Consider the following 15,266-nt stretch of genomic DNA (forward strand, 5'->3'; position numbering starts at 1 on the left):
TATTTTAATAAAACGAATGATAAATATATTTAAAAAACCAGCCAAGTCGAACATAAAACCGGAGAGTACCATTTATCATTTTATTGTGAGATGTTTTACCATCTCAGAAGTACTTTAAACACGCATGGCTTAGTGAACTCCCTCCGTTTCAAGTTAAAAAATGTTTCGACTTTGGTTAAAGTCAAACTGCTTCAAGTTTGACTAAGCTTATAGATATATAGTAATATTCACATTACCAAATTAGTTTTATTAAATTAACAATTAAATGTATTTTTATAATAAATTTATCTTGGATCGAAAGTATTACTATGTTTTTTCTATAAATTTGGTCAAACTTGAAGCAGTTTGACTTTGACTAAAGTGAAAACATCTTTTAACGTGGGAGTACATTTTTGCATATTTACATCAAAATCGTTGAATAAGATTTATGGTCAAACGTACATTGTATATACAGTGTGTAAAACAGGAGTAGTACTCATGGACAGTACGATTGCCCCTCTCCGATTAGAGATGTCGACCGACCATCGTCGTCCATGTATGGCGAGCTAGGCTAGGACGACCAACGGACAGTAGCTAGCTGATCATGCGACGAAGCAATGAGGGAGAGGCACGCTGTATGGACCATTGGCCAAAATGAACTAACCAGCGTATACGCATGCTGCAGGCAGCCTCGATCTATGATCTGCAGGAGTCCAACGAGGCTGCACCCGGCCTGCACGGGGAGAGCATGGGCTCATCGTCTGCATACCTAGCTAGCAGCAGGTGGTTGACATTGTGAATCTTAGAGTCACCTGTTTGGTTGGGGACTAATATTGTCATTTTTTTTTTTACTAAGGTAGCTAATCTTAATCTTGCCACACTTTTTGTAAAATGACAAACTAAACTTGGATAATGTTTGGCAAGAAAATGGAGTGTATGACATGTCACTACTGGAGAAATCATCTTTAGTCGATCAACCAAATTCCACAGTAGTCCCGGTCGCAATAAAAACCAAGACTAAAGATCATTTTTAGTTCTGGTTAAAAAAAAATTTAGATCTTTAGTCCCGATTGGTGTACCAACCGGGACTAGAAGTTGGTGGGTATTTGAACCGGGAATAAATATAGCGGTCTTTAGTCCCGGATTCTTACTCCCGGTTGGAAAACCGGGGAGGGTTACCAACCGGGAGTAAAAAGGGTTTCTCCACCGGTGTGTGGACCAGGTGGCTAAGAGTTAGGAAAAAATAAACTTGTGGCAAGAACCAAACACTGTCTACTAAAATTGTGGCTTGCCTAAGGTTAGATGTAGCAAATTTAGTTACCAACCAATGCAAACAGGCCCTTAGTTTCGTTAGTTTCTGATTTTATTAGACGTAGATTTTTTATATATAAGTTGCTTTAAAATATTAGATAAATCCATTTTTTCTAATTTTAAAATAATTAAAACTCAATTAATTATGTGCTAACGATCGATTTTCAAACGAATATACTGGCTGGTTTGGTTGTGTCGACTAACTTTATCTGTATTATTCACATGTTATAATATGTCAGATTTTCTGAGAGGCAAATTAGTTAAATACTTAATTAAATAAATCTAACGTTTCAGAGACAACAATTTATAAAGACGACGATTTAGATAAAATAAAACGACAGGCTTAATCCCATCGATGAAAGTTCACTACATATGAAACAAACTTACCAAAATACACTACTTATGTACAGTACAAAAATAGTTCTGGGCTGGGGGCATGGACTACTTATAGTGACACAAATTAAAAGAAACAACTTGCATGCTGAGAGGCTACACAGCCAACTTTGCAAAACACACAACTTTTGCTGGTGCGAAAGGAAGTTAGACATGCAGTATAGCTTCCTTTGTACTCTCTCCGTCCCAAAATAAATACAACCTAAATTTCCGTGTCCAACTTTAATCGTTCGTCTTATTTAATTTTTTTATAATTAGTATTTCTATTGTTATTAGATTATAAAACATGAATAGTATTTTATGCGTGACTTATGTTTTTTTAGCTTTCTAAAAAAACGAATAATCAAAGTTGGACACGGAATTGGCTCATGACTACGTTTATTTTGGGATGGAGGGAGGACACACTTGTGTTGTTCCCTTGAATCGAAACTTGTTTCACCCTCTGCTGTTGTGCACGGTGCACCCTTTGCGAAAGGAAGTGAGAGACTTGTTCCCCATACCTCTGCTGACTCCTATGGGAGATGATCTTGACCAGTATGCATCAGTGGAAAGCTTCAGCCTTTTTGCCCTCGCGCATACGCGCACCGGCATACATGTATGTCCAAATACGGGCGTATTTAAAATTTAAATGCCTATAGTAAAATTAAATGAAGAAATAATGTATTATTTTACTGGCTATTGATATAAACACCATATTTCATGTGAAATACATCTTATTTAAGTAAAGAAACAATATGTTAAAATCACTATAAAAAATAGAGTTGCCGGTGACTTGGCTGTGATCCGATGCAGGAAGATGAACTGTCCCGCTAGCTTCTCTCTTTGCATGAATCTCGAATGCAATCTAATGCACAAAACCACATCAGGCTCAAGTTGCGTTGTCTAACTTTTTCTTTCTAGCAAAATGGTTGTGCTTTGTAACATGTGAAGAAAAACTTAACGATTGATAACTACTCCTTTCGTTCCCATAATATAAGGGTGTGTTTGGATAATGGGAAATGGGGGGTGGGATTGGGATTGGGAAATGAATGAAGGGTTATGATTAAATGGAAGAGGGAGAATGAATGGTTAGGATTTAAAGATACCTTTTGGTGGGTTGGAAATCATTTCCATTTCCCATTAGCCAAACATTGCCTAAGGGATTGTGGAGGGGATGTGCCACTTCCTAGTACTACAAATTGATCTAGACATATAGTATTAGGAAGTGGCACATCCCTCCAAAATCCATTATATTATGGGAGGGAGGGAGTATAATTTTATTATATATACCAACTCAAAATAAAATTCTTTTGGACATACTACTAAGTTTAAATAATAATAACTTTATTTAATGAGTCTGTGTTCTAACGCACGAGTATTTCACCGGAACAAAGCAACATAACTTTGTTACAATATCCATGGTTGGAGAATCACTTGAAATTCACAAAAGCGCTGAGGATTAATTGATGTTTGCAAGATTAACTTTGTACTCGTTTGAGATGTCACACATCTAGAGGTGAAAACATCGAGTGTTCAAATGGATAGTGGTCATACCATATCCTACACCATAATGGATTTGGAGCATGTGCGAATGTAGAGTGGATTGTTTCGGATGTCGGAAATGGTGCGGAATTAGTGCAGACTCAACCTGGAGATGGATTAAAATTATCTGATGTTACGTGTATATGCAATATACTCACTGAGGGAGTGAGCGGAGGATTCTTCTCCTTCTCTCTGGCGATGTCCTCCTCATCTCTAACAATCTCCGCGGTGTGGATTTCGCGCTAATTGCCTTGTTGTCACCGCCATCGACGCTGTTGGGGATGTCGATGGATGTGCCCACCACACTCATTGCATCCGGGAAGGGGTCAGTCTGCTCGCTCCCTTGGCGGGTAGGTAGGTGCACCGTAATACTCCCTTCATCTAATTTTGATAGTCATATTTTCATATCTAAAAATTTTATTTTTAATAGGCATATTTCAATCAACAACCTATCATCTTAATGACTTACTCAGATTTAATGCGTGACTCTCCATTCTTCCACACAAGATTGGCTACATGTGCATCGAGAAAAGTAAATATTAATGAATCGCTTGTTTACGAGGAATGACTAGTACCATGTTTAAATAGATGATAAATAGAATTACTTATCCTTGGTCTGTGTGCCAAGATGAAATATGACTATCAAAAGTAGATGGAGAGAGTAGTTCTAACCTTTATTGACGAGGCACTTTCATCAAGAACCAATGAGATAACATCATAATAAGCCGTGTTTTATGACGACCTTATGACGAAAGGACATAGGGCCTGTTTAAAATTTTTCACGCTGTCACATCAAATATTTAGGCACATGTATGGAGTAGTAAATGTAGAAAAAACCAATTACACAGTTCACCAGGAAATTGCGAGATGAATCTTTTAAGCCGCCATGATTTGATAATATAGTGCTACAGTAAATATTTGCTAATGACAGATTAATTAGGCTTAATAAATTCGTCTAGCAGCACTACACCGGATCACATCACCTGTGACGGGCCCTAACTATCACCTTTGACGGATTTGGGCATGGTCACAGATTAGTGGTCACTATTGAGTCCCAGTCACCTGGTCACCCGTCATAGGTGACAGTCACCTGTGACGAGCCTGTATTTTCCAGCCCGTCACAGGTGAGGTCTCCACAGGTCAGTCACGTGGTTACAACCCGTCACAGGTGACTTACCTTTGACGGGTACCTTACATTCGGCCCGTCACAGATAATAAGCTGTCCCAAACAAAAAAGAAATGCCTCAGCCCCGAACGTACGAAATGAAGAAAAACCAAATATATCTCAATATCCACACGATACAACAACTTTGCATTTTAATTAAATATCTGATAGCATCCAACATCCAACAAACAATTACACATGAAGCAAAAAAATGCAGGATACATCTAACAATATACATCACACAAGTATCGATCTCCACACAAGCAACAAAAGCCCCAATTTGAAATTTGGCAATGAACATACAAAATCAAGCACAAACGAAATCAAGCACAAACAAATCCGGTGGCCGACGGTCGGTGGCGGAGGAGGAGGCGTCGGTGGAGGAGGACAGTCGGGAGGAGGAGGCGGTCAGCTGTCGGTGGAAGAGGAAGCAACGTCCGGCAATCGATGGAGAGGCCGCAGCGATCACGTACGACGGTCGGGAGGTAGGGGAGGCGTCGACGGCCGGATTCGCATCCCGGAGGCCAGATCCGGCGGCTAGCGGCCAGATCCGCGTCTCGGAGGCTAGACTTGGCGGCGTCGGCGGTCGGGAGGCGGGGGAAGGCACCGGCGGCCAGATCCGGCTTCCCGGCGGCCAGATCTAGCGACCGGTGGTCGGGAGACGGCGGTAGCGTCGGTGATGAAGGCGGCGGTCGAAGCGACGGCGTCAGCGGCCGGAAAGCGGGGGAAGGCGCCGGCGACCCCAAGCTCCTGGAGGCCGATGGCTGTGAAGGAGGCGACTTTGGGCGGTGGGCGATGGAGGCGGCGACCCCGAGCTCCTGGCCTCCAACTGGCGCCGACGCCGGTGCTGCCTCCGCCCTTGCACCCGCCCGTGCCGCCTCCCCCTCCGGCCCAGCACCCGTCGGTGCTGCCTCCCCCTCCCGCCCGCGCACCTGCCCGTGCCGCCTCCCCCTCTGGCCCTCGCACCCGCCGGTGCCACCTTCCCCTCCGGCCCGCGCACCCACCGGCGCCGATGAAGAGAGAAAGGGTAAGAGGATAAGAGAGAGAGGGAGGATGATGAGAGAGGGAGAGAGAGGGGGAGTAATTGAAAGAGAAGAGGATAAGGATCCCTGTGTGGCTGTGTGTGTTTGGGAGAGGATAAGGATGGATCGATACAGTTGCACGGGAAGAGGGCAGGGTTATGAGAGCTTTTTTTTTTATCATCTTTGACCGACACAAAAAATTTGACCCGTCACAGGTGACTTTACCTCACCTTTGACGGGTTTAATTTTTAGACCGTCACAGGTGACTAGTTACTTGTGACGGGCTAAATATTTTTGGCCCGTCACAGGTGACTTTACCTCACCTTTGACGGGTTCTATTTTTGGACCGTCACAGGTGACTAGTTACCTGTGACGGGTTGCCGCCGGATGGCTCATCGATGACGGCATTCCGTAGGACCCGTCAAAGGTGACCCTTATCACTGACCAACACTTATGTCCGTCACAGATATACCGTCACAGGTGTGAGAATCTGGTGTAGTGCAGTTTCTTGGCGAAATCTATAATTTGTTTTGTTATTATACTACGGTTACTTTAAATGTATGTCAGTATATCTGATGTAATATGTGTGGCAAAATTTTTTGCCAACTAAACAGTCCGGTAGTTGCAGAAGCTCCTGAAGTAGACCTTGTCATTCATCGATAGCTTGTCGCGAGGGAGGGCAGTGGCCAGAGCAGGCGAGGATCCAACCAGGGGCGGATCCAGCATGGGGGCGGCGGGGTCTCGACTCTCGAGCCCCCACTACTGCCGTGAAGACTATGAGAGCCCCACGAAGAGCCCACTAATTTTTTTTACCATATGTAGATAGGAGGGGGAATGTAACACTATCTAGTTTGCTAAGAACCAACCTATTTCTTTCTGGATTCACCACTGTATCCAACAACCACAAACGGCGAAACTAGATGCAGGTGGATCCAACAACCACAAACGGCGAAACTAGGGGTCTGTTTGGTTGTTATCTAACATTGCCATAACTCAATTTGCCATAGATGTGGCATGACAAACAAAGTGTGGCCACAAGTGTGGTAATATTTAGCTAGAAAATGAGTATATGACATATAGGCTCATGAAACAAGAAAGTGTGGCTTGCCACAACTGAAACAAGCAACCAAACGCTAAGCTAACAATCTGTGGCATGCCTAACATGTGGTGTGGCAATGTGTGGCACCAAACAAAACAGCCCCTAGATGCCGTAGCTAGGGATCCAGTAAGCTCGTGTGTGCGGCAGGCTCGAAGGAGCATGGGACCAGAATTTTTCCCTTCTGCGCATACAAACCGTTGATGGGGATTAGGGGATGCGGCGGGAGTATGACTTGAGGGCCTTCCTATATATTCCTAGGGCTCTAGTAGTAGGGACCCTGTACGTTGGACCTCTTTTTTTCTTTTTTTTTGTTAATTGGATCCATGCCATTGTAAATATGCGTATTTAGATAAATGTCATTACAATTTGTCTATTTATAACCGTGCCATTGAAATTTTACAAAATTAGAATCATACCACTTCCGTCTTGTTCCAACCATCTTCTTCCGTTTTCTTCCATTTTTTTTCTCCCGTCTTCTTCCTGAGCTACCGATTTACAATGGCATGGCACAAGAAAGCATGGCGTGCAGCGCCCCGACGCAAGCATTGGCGTTGGAGAGGACGCGGCGAAGCTGGACGCCGACTACGGTGTCTCGTGCGCCGCGCCGGCCGGTGGACCTGGAGGATGCCTGCAACCACTGGCTCGGCCTCGACACGGACTCACGGAGAAGCCAAGCGTCACCATAAGCAACTAGGAGAAACGGGATCTCGACGCGGCGAAGGTCGAGTACGCCTGCATCGATGCCTACGTTTCAGCGCGAGCTCGGGGGGCGGCGGCCTCGGCGCGGGTGCAGTGGCCTCCGTGCTGGCGCAGCGTGGGCGACGGTGAACGGCGTCGCCATCGACACTGCCTCCCGCGTTCCCCTTCTCTTTCCTTTTCCTTCTTCTCCCCTGATGACTCTGCCATCTGCAGCGGCCGGGGAACGCCCGGATCGACGGCGCTGGCGTGGCTGTGCGGCTGCGGCGGCCGGGGCACAACGCGAGCAACGGCGACGCGCACCAGGCTAGTAGCTCGGTCATCCGGTGCTGCTCTCAGTTTTTTTTTCTTTTTCTTTTTTCGTTTTCTTTTCTTCTTTGATGGTGCCAGTCGCCGTGGGGCGGTGCGCCGCAACCCAGTGGCTTGGCAGCCGCAGCAGCTCTGCAACGATGGCGCTGCTCGGCGAGGCCGTGCGACAGCGTGACGCAGGCACGGCGGGCGGCACCTTGGCGCTGCAGCCTTGTCGGCGCTCGGTGTGGCGTGACTTATGCGTTACCAGCGTGGACTCTCGTCCGTGGTGTCGCATGCGCGGGCTCGCGACCATGGCGCGTCGCCGGCTAATGCACGCCGGGGGACAGCTCAACTCGTGTCGCCGGCCGGGAGAAAACGGAAAAAAAGAAGGAGATGGATGGAAACATGACGGGCAGTGGCTTGTATCCTAATTTTATAAAATTTCAATAGTATAGCTACGAATAGGTGAATTGTAATGGCATTTATCTAAGTATGCATATTTACGATAGCATGAATCCAATTAACCTTTTTTTTTTTCCCTCAAAACCCAAAACCCGTTTAGAGGCTGGAGTCAGCAGGTGGGCCTAGTTCAGTTGATCCATCTAATTTTCTTGCTGTGCATACGGTGCCGGTGCCGCTACAGTACCTCGACGCCTCGCCCGTCGCCGCTATCTGATTTTCCTTTTTGCCGCTACAGTTCATCGTACGTCGGGTTGCACATGTGGAGAAGGAAGGCGAAGACGATCCCTAGCTTTACGATCTCTTTCTCCCTGTGCATGGCGCTGCTACGATCCAGTAGTGCTTATTATTAGAGAAAATTCGATCCGTAGCATAGGAAAAAACCCGGTACCAAAAAATAGCACGACAAATTTTCTACTTCGACCAGAAGCACAGGACACTAATTTTCTTGCGATTTATAGCACTCCCGTCACATTTGCCATCCAAACATGTGAGTCGACATGAAAAATGACTCATTTGCCCTTTTTCCCGAGCAAGAGGGCAATGGAGGCGCGGCGAAGAGGCCGTCGACAGCGGGGAGTGACGCCACCTCCTCGAGGTTCCACCCCTGGAGGTAGGCAGCAACCTCGACGGCGAGTAGCAGCAGGGATAGGACAGCGGAGGTGTGGGCTGCGACACCGAGTACGGCCACCACGGCGTTGTTCGCCAGCGCCATCGGCGATGACGGAGCTAATGAGCCCGAGGGCGTACAACGGCCCACATCCATCCACATCGACACTAGGGCCGCCCACGTCATCATCGTCGTCCTCGTCCTCAAGCGGCCTCTTTGCCGCCGTCAGTGAAGAACGCGGTTTGGTGGCGGTGGCGCCCTTCGTCGTGGGCTTCGGTTTGGGGTGCTCCCTGGCCGGGGACGACAGCGCGGAACTTCTCCTTGCCGTCGTTGTGGTTGCGGCCGATGACGAGCTTGCTGATGCGGCGCCACCGCGTGATGGACCCCGTCGACCCGCTCTTCCGTGGGGGGCGCGACGGCGAGGATGCTGGCGACGGCGAGGACACCCAGACGCAGTAGCTGTCCGGCGACATGCCGTCCAGCTCGGTGATGTCCAACGACGACGACGACAACCTGATGGACGAGTTCCGCCCCTCCTCGAGGAACAGCCTCCTAAGCAGCGGCCTCTACTCCTCCGTGACCTCCGCCGCCGCCGGCGCAGGCGTCACCGAACACGCGGCCAAACAAGTGGGGAACGAAGGGTAAATGAGTCCGACAAAAATTTTCTCCACTCCGATCTAACGCCGTTACTTCAAAATGCGACGGAAGTGCTACCGGGCGAAAAAAAACGGTGGCCTATGCTATAGATCGAAAGTGGGAACTTTTTATGCTATTTTTTGGTACCGCTTTTTTTCCTGTGCTATAGGTCGAATTTTCTCTTATTATTAACCTTAAAGATTTAGAAAAAAAATTACAACGTCTTGACAGTAGTGCATATATGTCAGGGTTCACAGATAATTCACAACATTTCATATTTGATACTTCACAGTAGAATTCATCTTGACAAGAATCAGGAATGCTACCATTCACCATATATCTTCACATGCATAGGATTTAGAAACAAACTCACCATATACAAAATATACAAGTGCAAGAGCAGATAACTCAAGCAAATATACACATCTCGTCACACTACTAAAAAACCATTTTTCTTGGTGATGATTTTAGGTTTTCGCTGGCGGAATTTGGAGCAGCCACAAAACAAAGGCCAGTGAAGATCAAGATTTCCGCTAGCGGTTATCGACCGCTAGCGATAATTCATTTTCGCTGGCGGTCATCTTAAGCTAGTCACCAGCAAAGATCCATTTTCGCTGACGGTTGGCTTAAGACGGCCGCCAACGAAAATATTTTTTCGCTGGCGGGTTACATTGTGCCAGCCGGGAGTGTTAATACTGGCCAAGTTTAAAAAAAACGGCGGACGGAGCGACACCGCTCCATCCGCCTTCGTCAACGCTCTAGCATTCAAAAATTTCACAGAAATTTACCAAAGCATTCAAAAAACCACAGAAATTTACATCAACAATTTACAGTCAACTGTTTTCGTTCACCCAAGCATTCAAGCATCACAAAAATCAACACAAGCATTCAAGCATCACAAAAATCATCACGAAGGAGGGAGCCGGGCAGCATGGTCGATGGCGTCGAGGTCGGAGAGGAGGGAGCCGGGCAGCACAGTCAACGGCGTCGAGGTCGGTGCCGGCCTCCCCGCCCGCGCCCGAGTGCCACCACCCGCGCTTGAGAGCCGCCGCCCGCTAGGTCCGGCACGTCGTCGGCTGCGTCAGCTCCGCCGCCACCCGCCTGCCGTCGCCGCCGCGGCGGCCGCTGCCCCCTCCCTCCGGCTAGATCTGGGAGAGGGAGAGGGAAAGGAAGGGGAGGGGAGAGAGGTGAGGGCCTCGCCGTCCGCGCCCGTCGTCGACGCAGTCGTCGTCGTCACCGACAGGAGGAGGAGGAGGGCTGGGGGCTCCGGGAGGAGTAGGGGAGAGAGGTGGGGGAGAAGGAGAGGGATGCGGTGGGTGGAGATGAGAAAGAGATAGAGGAGAGATGAATGCACTGGGTGGGTGGGTGAAAACCGGTTTTAAATGCGTGGGTGGGTGAAGGAATCGATCTCGCGCGCGCATAGTTTTAAATGCCGTGAAAAGTTTTTAGCGAGCCTTTGCTTTTCGCTGGCAGATCCGTTTTTTTGTTGGCGGATCTCTTTAGTAGCCGCCAGCGAAAATCAGCGTTTTCGCCTCGAAAAATAAGTATTTTTTATGGTGGACCTCTTAATGTGGCCACCAGCAAAAATCAGTTTTCGCTGGCGGCCCGTGACCCCCCACCCCCCTAATTTTCTGTGATGGCGGTTTTTTCTTGTAGCCACCATGAAGAATATTTTCCAAACACCATGAAAAATCGTTTTTCTAGTAGTATCATAGCCTCGGAGCTAGAACGAAATGAAGGAGGTGCCTCTTGCTTAATTTACTTTACTTTAAATCAAGTTTAAGTTGGTGCAGGTGCCTAAGTTTACACTGAGAGAGGTGCACACATGGTGAAGATATGTGAAGTATAGCTTAAAAAAATTTCTTGACCAGGTTCCTGGTAACCCCCTTACATACTCTACCCCCGCCCGAGTCATAGGCAGGTGCATATATATATGCCATTGAGCAACAGCCACATATGCTGATTGTGATTGCTTAATTACAGGATAATAACAGAAATTACTGTGTTTTCAAAGCAGAACATGGCTGTTCTTTGATTTAAAAGTGTACCATATATATAAAAGAAATTCCCCCGTTACAATATGCAGGTTAAAAAGGTCGATGCTGCTGATCTTCTAGCATTACAGATATAAAAAAGGAAAACATGCTTAAATATGATGCGATGTCCAAGAAGCAAATCAAGAAATCCTGCATAGAGACTACTCGGGGCAGCCCCTTTGAGAGGAATTGGTCACTCAAATTTTCTACCAAGCAAAATATCAATATTTCCATAGGGGATTGTTGGAAGTAAATTATCAATTAGACTAAAACTGACAGCTGATTTCATGAACAAAACAATTCTTTCTCTGCATAACAACACGCTATAGCCCACATTCAGAATACATGTACAGAGTTGCCAAATTTTCTAGGATTTCTCCTGCGTATGCAGCGATTAGGAGCACGGACAGCTCCTGAAGAGTCTCACCTTTGGGCTGGTATTGGGCGTGAGGAAATATTAGGATCTCAATTTGTGATTTAGACTTAATTTCCAAAATATAGCTTTAGGGGATGTGTTTATTAGGCATCTCTTTGCTCTGAATAGCGTGGGATGTACGGCCAATTACGCGCGTCTACATGGATCTACTACCGCCCAGTATTGTACCTGCTCTTACCAGGATGCTTAACTACCCACTGCATGCAAACCAAGCGGCAAATTAACACTGACCGGGCAAAACGTGCTAGCTAACTACTAGGAGCCTAGCCAAGTCGAAACGTGTTTGCGTGCTTCTCGCCGTGTCAAAGCAGTTATAAGATCGAACACAACAAATGCAAAAGACGGATATTGCAATATATATATACGCCTGCATCAGATATGCTACTTCTGCATATCCTTAACCTTTTTCGTCCTGAACCTAACACAGTGTATTTCTTCATCCAGTCACCACCTTCCAATTATGCACAATCAGCAACATTTACAATAAACTTTACCATACAATGTAAGTTAATACTACACATAATAGGCATTGGCGTTACTCTGCCTCTAAGAGCACTCAACCAAACACCTAGAGAATGAGATCTTGATCATACTTTTAAATCGCTCTTCGGTCTCTAAGAGCAACAAAGAGTAAAGCCTGGCTTCTCAAAACGGTCATCAAAGCTCTCGCAAATCTCTAAGCTGGTGTCTTCTGATTCCTATTCAATCGTCGACAACAAAATTTCAATGTCTTAAGCAATATACGCAAGATTCACTGAAATGTTGAACACATAATATATGCATGGTAAAATCTTTAGAATAGTATCAACCTACCTAGGTGAACAGAAACAACATGATCGCTAACAATTAAGTTCAGCATAGAAGATTACTATAGCAACATATCCAAGAAAACTAAAACATATATATGTTTTCAAACTTACAGCTTATTAAAAAAGGGGCATTCGTGAATCATGATGTTCAAAATTCAGAAAAAAACCACAAGAGACACCAACAATGTCATAAATAATCATGCACAGTTTTGCAATAGTCTAATTATTAGAAGTTTCGTAAAAAAAACAGAACAATTTGCTCAAAAACTGATATTCAGTTCAACATTAAGAACGGGTCTAGTGTTCTTAATTACTCCCTCCATCTACTTTTGATAGTCATATTTCCAAATATGAAAATTTTATTTTTGATAGGCATATTTCAATCCAACAACCTATCATCTTAATGATTTTCTCGAATTTAATGCGTGACTATTCATTCTTCCACACATGATTGGCTACATGGACATTGAGAAATGTAAATATTAATGAATCGCTTGTTTACGAGGAATGGCTAGTAGCATGTTTAAATTGATGATAAGTAGAATTACTTATCCTTGGTCTGTGTGTCAAGATGAAATATGATTATCAAAAGTAGATGGAGGGAGTATAAAGAACAGTCTAGGATATAAAAATTGATATCATTTTGGCTCCTCACAATCCCACCAAGAACAAGTCTAGTGTTAGACATGCAATGGTACATGCAGCATATTCAAATTGTCTAAATCTCATCAGCTCACATTGAAAAGCGTTGAAAACATAGTTTGCATGTAATTGTCCATAGAAAAAAAAAGAACATGATTCACAACTAGTTTTATATTTGACTGCATAAATCTGATCAGCTGATTAAACGTAAAAGTAAAATAATCTTGCCAGGAACAGAGATGGTACCTTTTGCAATATGCGTGAACCGCGAGACAGTATCCAAAGAATCCAGCCAGAGCCATAGTGCCAATCCAAAAGATTAGCATCTCAATAGCACCACTCACAGGTACGCCAAGAAGCACGCCAAGAACGAACCATGCACCAAAATAAATTGGCATCTTGCAGAACAGAGTGTTGTAACAGACCAGAGCCCCTTCCAACTGAGTAAGGGAAACAAAGATAACCCATATGTAGATCAGCATTGATGCCTCAAACGAGAGCTCCTCGATGACGTAAGAGATGAGACACTTGCCGCCGCAGGGGTAGAGAAGCAGCCACGCCATCCTCCCCACCAAACAGAGGGATACCGAACCAAACAAGAAGCCCATGTAGTAGAGCCCGGCCTCCTCGTCGCCTCGCTCTTGGTCCTCCAATGGAGGAGGTTTGGCGGCTAAGATGGCGCTAGGGCATTGCTCGGTACCACGACGGAGACGATACTCCGCGACGGCGTACCCGAGCATCCCAGCAACGTAGAACGTGTCGAGATACACGATCGAGATCCCATTGGCGGTACCAATCAGGTGCGTGGACGCGAAGGCCACCAAGGCAACATAGGAGACGCGGAAGATGATAGCCAAGAAGGCACCTGCTAGCCGTTCGGACAAGGCTATAGTCCACAGTGCGCCGTAGGAACACGCGAGGATCGACGATGTCCACATGAGGGACACATGATCGGTAGCAACGCGCCACAGCATCCATGGAGCAATCACGGCGTAGATGATGGTGACGAAGGACATGGAGAGGAAGACCCCGTTCGGAAGGCCGCAGGTGTAGCGTAGGGGGTGGTCCGGGGGCAGCTGCGACACCCACTCGCGGTCGCGGAGGGGTTGATCACGGGGATCATCGTCACATACCTTTGCCGGCGCGGTATCCACTCCGGCGATCTCCGTGGCGGCCGGGATTTCTATAACAACCGATCCGCCGCCGCTGATCTGATTGGGGATTTCCATGTGCACAGCACGGGTGGAGTGAGAGAGGGGGGTTAGGGTTTTGGGTGGCGAGAGGCGGGGAAGAACACCAAGGGATTGGGGATTGCGCGGCGGCGACGGCGACTACTGCGGGGGAGGAGGAAGCAGGACGACGACGGCTTTGGCTGTGTCGATCTGTCGATTCCTCTTCGGTAGCGAAGTAGTAAGATTTATTGGCTCGGATAAATGATGATGGTTTCTTTTCGCAGTCGGACAAGCCCACATCCTTCTGGCCCAACTCGGGTTCGGCGACGAATTTTTTTCGTTTTTAGATTTTTTTTTAATATTTACAGAAATAATCTATCGGCGAACAAAATTACAAAAATAGACCCTACCGCCCCAATGGTGGGCGGCAAGCTGACGTGGCAAACGGGGGAGGAACGGGCGGTGACGGAGGGTGGTTTTTTTTTTTTGCATGAAAGCCCTTGCCGCCCTCTGGTGGGGCGGCAAGGGTGCCGAATGCAAAAGAGCCGCAGGGGGCCGGCCATTTTGCAGGCGACCCCTTGCCGCCCTCTGGCCGGGCGGCAGGCCTCGCTGCCTATAAAAGGCCTGCCGCCCAGCCCCCAGCCCTCATTCCTCACCCCTCTCAAATCCAGTGAAAAAAAAAAAAGAAGAGAGGGGAGGAGAAGAGAAGAAGGGGCGAAGCCCTGCCGGATTCAGACGTCGATTTCAGGTAATATTCATAGTTCCTATATATGACTATTGAGTTAAATAGTGTATATTTTTTAAAAATTTGTTTGAATAAATGCATTATATTTTTAGGGTTTTAGTTGTACTAATCTAGAAGTGCGTATTGTAGATATCGGTAACTACGTAGATCTGCTAGTTTGGAATCAATACTTTACCGTTGCATTGGCTTACACAAGAAGATATTACGTTGTAGATGTTTATTGTATGAAAGAGTAATATGATCT

General features: G+C 46.3%; 1 protein-coding gene and 1 pseudogene across 2 annotated transcripts; both read right to left on the reverse strand.

Moving 5' to 3' along the window:
• Positions 1 to 8,448: 8,448 nt before the first annotated feature.
• Positions 8,449 to 9,025, reverse strand: LOC127753850 (uncharacterized; annotated as a pseudogene).
• A 2,975-nt stretch (positions 9,026 to 12,000) lies between these two features.
• Positions 12,001 to 14,492, reverse strand: LOC127754133 (uncharacterized). 2 transcript variants are annotated; one of them, XM_052279601.1, is made up of 2 exons: positions 13,352 to 14,492; positions 12,001 to 12,352 (listed from the first exon to the last, which is right to left on the reverse strand). In XM_052279601.1, the coding sequence occupies exons 1-2, from the start codon at positions 14,332 to 14,334 to the stop codon at positions 12,331 to 12,333; spliced, it is 1,005 nt and encodes a 334-aa protein (XP_052135561.1). In that variant the 5' UTR covers positions 14,335 to 14,492; the 3' UTR covers positions 12,001 to 12,330. The 2 variants fall into 2 exon arrangements, with proteins under 2 accessions (XP_052135561.1, XP_052135562.1); XM_052279602.1 differs by lacking the exon at positions 12,001 to 12,352 and having other exon boundaries at positions 13,410 to 13,545; positions 13,638 to 14,492.
• Positions 14,493 to 15,266: the final 774 nt, after the last annotated feature.

The sequence above is a fragment of the Oryza glaberrima genome, chromosome 11 (assembly GCF_000147395.1).
Source record: "Oryza glaberrima chromosome 11, OglaRS2, whole genome shotgun sequence".
NCBI classification, from domain to species: Eukaryota; Viridiplantae; Streptophyta; class Magnoliopsida; order Poales; family Poaceae; genus Oryza; species Oryza glaberrima.